The sequence below is a fragment of the Haliotis rubra genome, unplaced genomic scaffold (assembly GCF_003918875.1).
Source record: "Haliotis rubra isolate DU_JTF1 unplaced genomic scaffold, ASM391887v1 Scf820, whole genome shotgun sequence".
Lineage (NCBI taxonomy): Eukaryota > Metazoa > Mollusca > Gastropoda > Lepetellida > Haliotidae > Haliotis > Haliotis rubra.
Window position 1 is genome coordinate 455662 of NW_025767547.1, and position 6344 is coordinate 462005.

General features: G+C 40.7%; 1 protein-coding gene across 1 annotated transcript; it reads left to right on the forward strand.

Moving 5' to 3' along the window:
• Positions 1-725: 725 nt before the first annotated feature.
• On the forward strand, positions 726-3809 carry LOC124262102 (metalloendopeptidase OMA1, mitochondrial-like; the record flags this gene model as incomplete). The annotated part of the gene is made up of 3 exons (XM_046696547.1): positions 726-795; positions 2211-2384; positions 3702-3809. Coding segments are annotated over exons 1-3 (336 nt in total), but the record flags the coding sequence as incomplete, so codon positions are not given.
• Positions 3810-6344: the final 2535 nt, after the last annotated feature.

The window sequence follows — 6344 nt, forward strand, 5'->3', positions numbered from 1 at the left end:
TGGAAAGTCTACTCACTACAACCATACTATTCAACCTTACCCCTCAATTTTATATTCCCTCCACAGAAACTTTAATGACATCTTATGTATCTATATAATTGTTGTAATCTCATGATGTTATATTTATATATATGTATACATGCGTGTATGTATGTGCATATGTATGTATATGTATATATGTATGTGTGTGTGTGTGTATATGTTTGCAATACTGTCTTTTATGTCATATAAAACCTTGCAAAACATCACTGAAGCTATATTCATATATATTTGGATGTTGTCCTCTTTGCCATATGTATTTTATGTGAGACTTGAAATGGAATAAAAAAAACAAAACCAAAAAACCAAAAAAACATTGGAAAGTCAACTGGACACCGGTGCAGTGTGATATACAAATTTTGCTTTCCGACAGAAAAAACACTGGACTCCGGCGTCAGGCAATGGGTTATTTCCACCCCTGTGGTACAGATTTAGATTAATTAATTTAAGTAAAATTAAATGAACAATTTACTAGAAACTGTTAAATTTGCATAATGCAGATTTTACTGTGTGCAAAATATTTTCCCAGGGGTGTCCGTAAATGGTGGCAGAGATTACCAAGTGAGGAGAAGCGCAGTATATGGACGCGTGTGAAGCAGAGTTGGCGGTGTTTGCCGTCATGGGTGGGGCAGGGCTTAGCTGGGGCGTGGTACTACTACCAGTCACACATGGTTGCCATGCATCACCAACAGGAGGAGATTCATGATGTTCACACACGATCAGATGATGAAGATCTCCAAGGCAAGAGCACAGGTGGTATGTAGAAATTGTTGCGATTTTGTTACAAGATGATTATAAAATTGAAATTATTTTTTTTTTAAGAAATTGGTTCTCACAGAATTTGACTGTGAAATAATTAAATGAAAGCTCTTGATAATGATAAATAAGAAAACTATATTCAAACATACAGCCTTAGTTGTAAAAAAGAAGTGGGTTGGATAGGTGGCAGCACCAATAAGAAATAGCTAGACCAAAATATTAATGTAAGTGCTATCAAGAATGTTAACAATTTTGTCACAATCAAGTGTTTAAAACAACCCTGTCTCTGTTTCTAAATCTGTCATTATGATGGAGTGAGTGAGTGAGTTGGGTTTTATGCCACTTTTTAGCAATATTCCAGCCATATCACAGCGGGGGCATCAGAAATGGGCTTCACACATTGTGCCCATGTGAGGAATCGAATTCGGGCCTTTGGCGTGACGATTGAACGCTTTAACAACTAGGCTACCCCACTGCCCCTCATTATGTAGAAAGCTACAGGAATGTTTTCAGGCAGGTATGCTGTTCACACATGGCAAGTAGATATCTGTCAATTTGTATACTTACTTGAGATTTCTATGTTCTCTGACAAGTAGTAAGAGAATGATCATGAAAGATAGATTGAGAAACAACATTACAATAGTGTCAGCAGCTGAAAGAAAACTGAGCAGAAAAAGAACCGCGAATTGTTTCATCTCTGAAAATTAGTGGCAATCTCCATTCACACAAAGAAGAGATGACACCATGTGCCCCCAAAATGAATATTCATGGAAGGCTGGGGACAAGAGTTTGCAGAGATTAAAATGGACTAGTCACCATGGTGCCGTTGTTCAAAGTGATCTAAGGTTACCGTAACTCCCATGCCTTAACATAGATGTATGACTGTCTTAATGCTGAGGCACCTTGAAACAGTATCAGAAAATGTCTTGCCTGAAGAAAAAAGAGAAGAAATATTTTTAAAACCTGGAACAAATACATTTAAAAAAAATGTTACGTCCAAATTTTGATGGTTGTCTTCAAGGTAATACTTGGTCCTTGCATATTCTATATTTAGTCATCGCTTTTGCAGTTTTACTGAACCTCAGATAACTTGAAGTATTTAAAAGATCACTTCACCTTCAATACAACAGTGTTTAACTGTACGTTTCTGAGCATCTTCAATACTCTCTGTTTGGTGATTGTGAATTGAAATTTCTGAGTTCTGTGATGGGATTTGAACCACAGACCTTCTGATCCGAAGTCAGACGTCTTGTGCATATGACCACAGACGTTCACCCCATCAGCAAGTGTAAAGGGTTTGGATGTAATCTATAGGATTACCTCACACAGGGCTATGTAAGCTTTAAGGAAGGAGAGCAGTGCCTATGAATATGTCTGGTCCAGACAGTTTGTAATACAGCCATCTTTGCCAGGAGCTGGATCGGTACGAAGAGCAGCTGATTTCGGTTGAACACCCAGCTTTCCAGAAGATCCTCAAGATTGCTACAAGACTAGTGGAGAGTAACCCTGATCTGATGCAGATGGATGTTGAGAAGTGGCGGATTAGTGTTGTTGATTCTCCAGATGTCAATGCCTTCGTTGTACCGGTGAGTTTTGAAGTACCCTGTAGACATGTTTGGGAGTACCCAGAGGGAGGTTTTGAAGTACCCCATAAACATGTTTGGGAGTACCAAGAGGGGAGGTTTTTGAAGTACCCCATAGACATGTTTGGGAGTATCAAGAGGGAGGTTTGAAGTACCCGTAGACATGTTTGGGAGTACCAAGAGGGGGAGGTTTTGAAGCACTCCCGTGAGACATGTTTGGGAGTACCAAGAGGGGAGGTTTTGAATTACCCCGTAGACATGTTTGGGAGTACCAAGAGGGGAGGTTTTGAAGTACCCGTAAACATGTTTGGGAGTACCAAGAGGGAGGTTTTAAAGTACCCTGTGAAGACAGCGTTTGGGACTATCAAGAGGGGAAGTTTTGAAGTACCCTGTAGACATGTTTGGGAGTATCAAGAGGGGAGATTTTGAAGTACCCGTAGACATGTTTTGGAGTACACCAATAGGGAGGGTTTTGAAGTACCCCTGTAGACAACGTTTGGGAGTACCAAGAGGGGAGGGTTTTGAAGTACCCCCGTGAAACATGTTTGGGAGTACCAAGAGGGGGAGGGTTTTTGAAATTACCCCATAGACATGTTTGGGAGTATCAAGAGGGGAGGTTTTGAAGTACCCGTAGACATGTTTTGGGGAGTATCAAGAGCGGAGGTTTTGAAGTACCCGTAGACATGTTTGGGGAGTACCATGAGGGGAGGTTTTGAAGTACCTTGTGGACATGTTTGGGGAGTACCAAGAGGGGAGGTTTTGAAGTACCTTGTGGACATGTTTGGGAGTACCCAGAGGGGAGGTTTTGAAGTTCCCGTAGACATGTTTGGGAGTACCCAGAGGGGAGGTTTTTGAAGTTCCCAATAGACATGTTTGGGAGTACCTAGAGGGACCTTTTGAAGTACCTTGTGGACATGTTTGGGAGTACCTAGAAGAGAGGTTTTGAAGTATCCCGTAGACATGTTTGGGAGTACCAAGAGGGGAGGTTTTGAAGTTCCCCGTAGACATGTTTGGGAGTACCCAGAGGGGAGGTTTTGAAGTACCCCGTAGACATGTTTGGGAGTACCTAGAGGGGACCTTTTGAAGTACCTTGTGGACATGTTTGGGAGTACCTAGAAGAGAGGTTTTGAAGTACCTTGTAGACATGTTTGGGAGTACTAATATGGGAGGTTTGGGGAATGTCAACAACTACAAATTATGCTTTAAATATTCATAAATATGTGATTCATAGCTCTTCACAGATAATTAAGTATCCCACTTTGCCATGAACAATATACTCAATATAAAAAAAATAGTACCGAGAGGCAATTCCCTTTTCAGCATGGACATATTTTCGTGTTTATGGGAATGACAAAGGTTGCTAGGACTGAAGACCAAATGGCAATAGTCCTTGGGCACGAGATGGCACACACCCTTCTCTCTCACGCGGTAAGTTCGACTCACCTGGCAAGACTTGCATAGCTATGGTGCTAATTGAACAAAACAGAGATTTCTATTGGTTTGGCCTCAACATTTTGGACAGTGACAATCCTGTACGAACATACGTCCAGACACAAGACCCATGAAGACCTGGGCTAGAATTGAGGCATCAGCAAGACATGCTTGTCTTAGAGGCAACTAACAGGATTGGGTTGACCAATGTTTGTATCCTAATTGTGCAGATTGAGGATCATTGGATTGTGAAGTTCAGACTCAATATTTACAAACTGAGTTGCTGAGTGCTGTGTTTAAAGGGCACTATATCATACCACACTTCTCTCAAAAATAAATTATGCATTTCTCTCATTAATGCCACAGAGCCAGAGATAACTTTTGGGGTCATTGAGTTATGTACTCACTTGTGTTCATCTCAATTGGGTATCGTAATTTTCCTTTGAGATAACCAAATAAATTGTACCCACCTCACTCAAAACTCAATTGGGCATTTTGCTAATTTGCATTAATTTTTAAAATATAAATGTAAAGTATAAATGGTATTTATATTTGATCTGTAATATGAGAAGCTTGATGAGAAGAGACTGCAAGTTGCCAAAGTTCATGTGTTGAAATAGAACCTCTCAATTTACCTCAGTTATTTTATCAATGCATGCGATGCATGAAGCTAAGATTTGACATCTTTATTGTGATGCATACGTAAGGTCAAACTTATTGAGTATTTACAAAACTTCAAAGCGTACTTGTACTCAACACGGACTTAATGAGAATTGAGTTTTCACATAAATATTTGCGTAATTTACGCTTGAATCACGCAGCTTATCTACACTCTCTGTGCTAACTATCAGCTGTCAAGGCCTCTTTGCACCCTCTACCATCTGAACATTATTTCAAAGCAAACCCTATAGAGACTTAATGTACCTTGGGGCACTCTTTACAAATATCCTCACAGCACAACTTGTGATTGGAAACCAGTTTGGCAAACACCAGAGTCTGGCCCGTGTGTAACAGTTTTTGATGTACAGAGCATATTGTTTACATTCCATATATGGCATGTGTTCTCTGTTTGGGGAAGCTGTTAAGCCTCTCGAATTTCAGTTATCAAAATTTCAGGCAGAGTTGTAAGGCCTAGTAAAAGTGTTTTAGCTTGCATCAATAGGAAGCTAGGCGAAGTGCATATGCCCCAATATATATAATATAGGCCACAATATTGTGAAAATGTGTGACATTGTGCCTTTAACAACAAAACGAACACAACACTCGTCACATAGTAATGCATCTACTCATTGTACACATTCTTTCAAGGTTACTTCTAACTCTTTCATGAGATAACCAATTTCATTGAGATGTGTCTGTCATAAACAGGGCCAAGTGTTGGTGAGGGCTGGTAAGAGTCTGCTGTCCTTTCAGGCCAGAGGGAATATGAGCTGCATCGGCTGTTTGACGTGAAATGCGATCATTGTCGGATGGGTGACCACCCGGTTCATCATGCCTCTAATGACGCATCACTTTGGTAACGAAAGTGGTTCTACAACAGGGTGTTAGGATGCTTGAGTAGTTGGTAGTCGCATTGTCATTTGTAGTTCCAGCTCGATTTTCCAGATCAGAAACATCTCAACCCAGCCAAAACCTGTTCATGCATTAGCGTTCCCATTTGCCTGATTATAAGTGATACTCGTGCATCCTGAAATATTTTGTCATTGTGGGTGCTCGCTTCTTCTATAACATTAACACCAAAATGCATCCTTTACACCGACTCCCATAAAGAAAAATGGAGTGAAATGGACTTGTCCAAGGGCACATTTCTGTGTTCTGATTTAAGCCAGGGTACTCAGTGCCTGTGTCGATAATGACCTCTTCGACAGCAGTTATGGTGACCCTCCACTTTCAGATCCCGCAGTTCACTGTTCAGATTACATCCCTTTGATGGGCCGGTTTCCGTGATTGCTGGTTGAGTTCAGAGTTGGTTAAGAAGCTCTGACTGGCGATTGAACCTGTACCCATGCTCTAACAGCTCTTAACCACAGGCACCTAAGATATTCACAACAGGCTCTCTCCAACATTGCAAACGGACATACTTTTTGATCTAGGATTGTGTCAGCTGCAGATCTTGCTGTATTTTAACCGCATAAGCCTAAAACTGGAGAAAGAGGCTCGACAAAGCGGGGATGCAACCGCTGCCAGGGTGGCTCAGCGTTATCAATCGTGAATAGGTCACTTAATTTTAAAGATACATCCTTGATTTAAAGTAAAATTGAAATATAGATTTGATGACATGGGTTTCCATTCAAAATCTACAGCATTAAGCAGTTGACAGTCAAGTGTTTCAGGGCCTGAAACGTTAACACGCTTTGAGCTCTTGAAAAACACAGGGATGTATTTCCACATGTTAAGTGGTGACAAAAAGTGCCAAGTGGCTAGGTTGGTTTAGGACTCTGCGTCTCGCTTAGAGAAAGTTTCCTTCAACAGATTGTTTCATTGTCAAAATTCATTTTTATGCAAGAACACATGAAGGTAGCCAATGTGGTG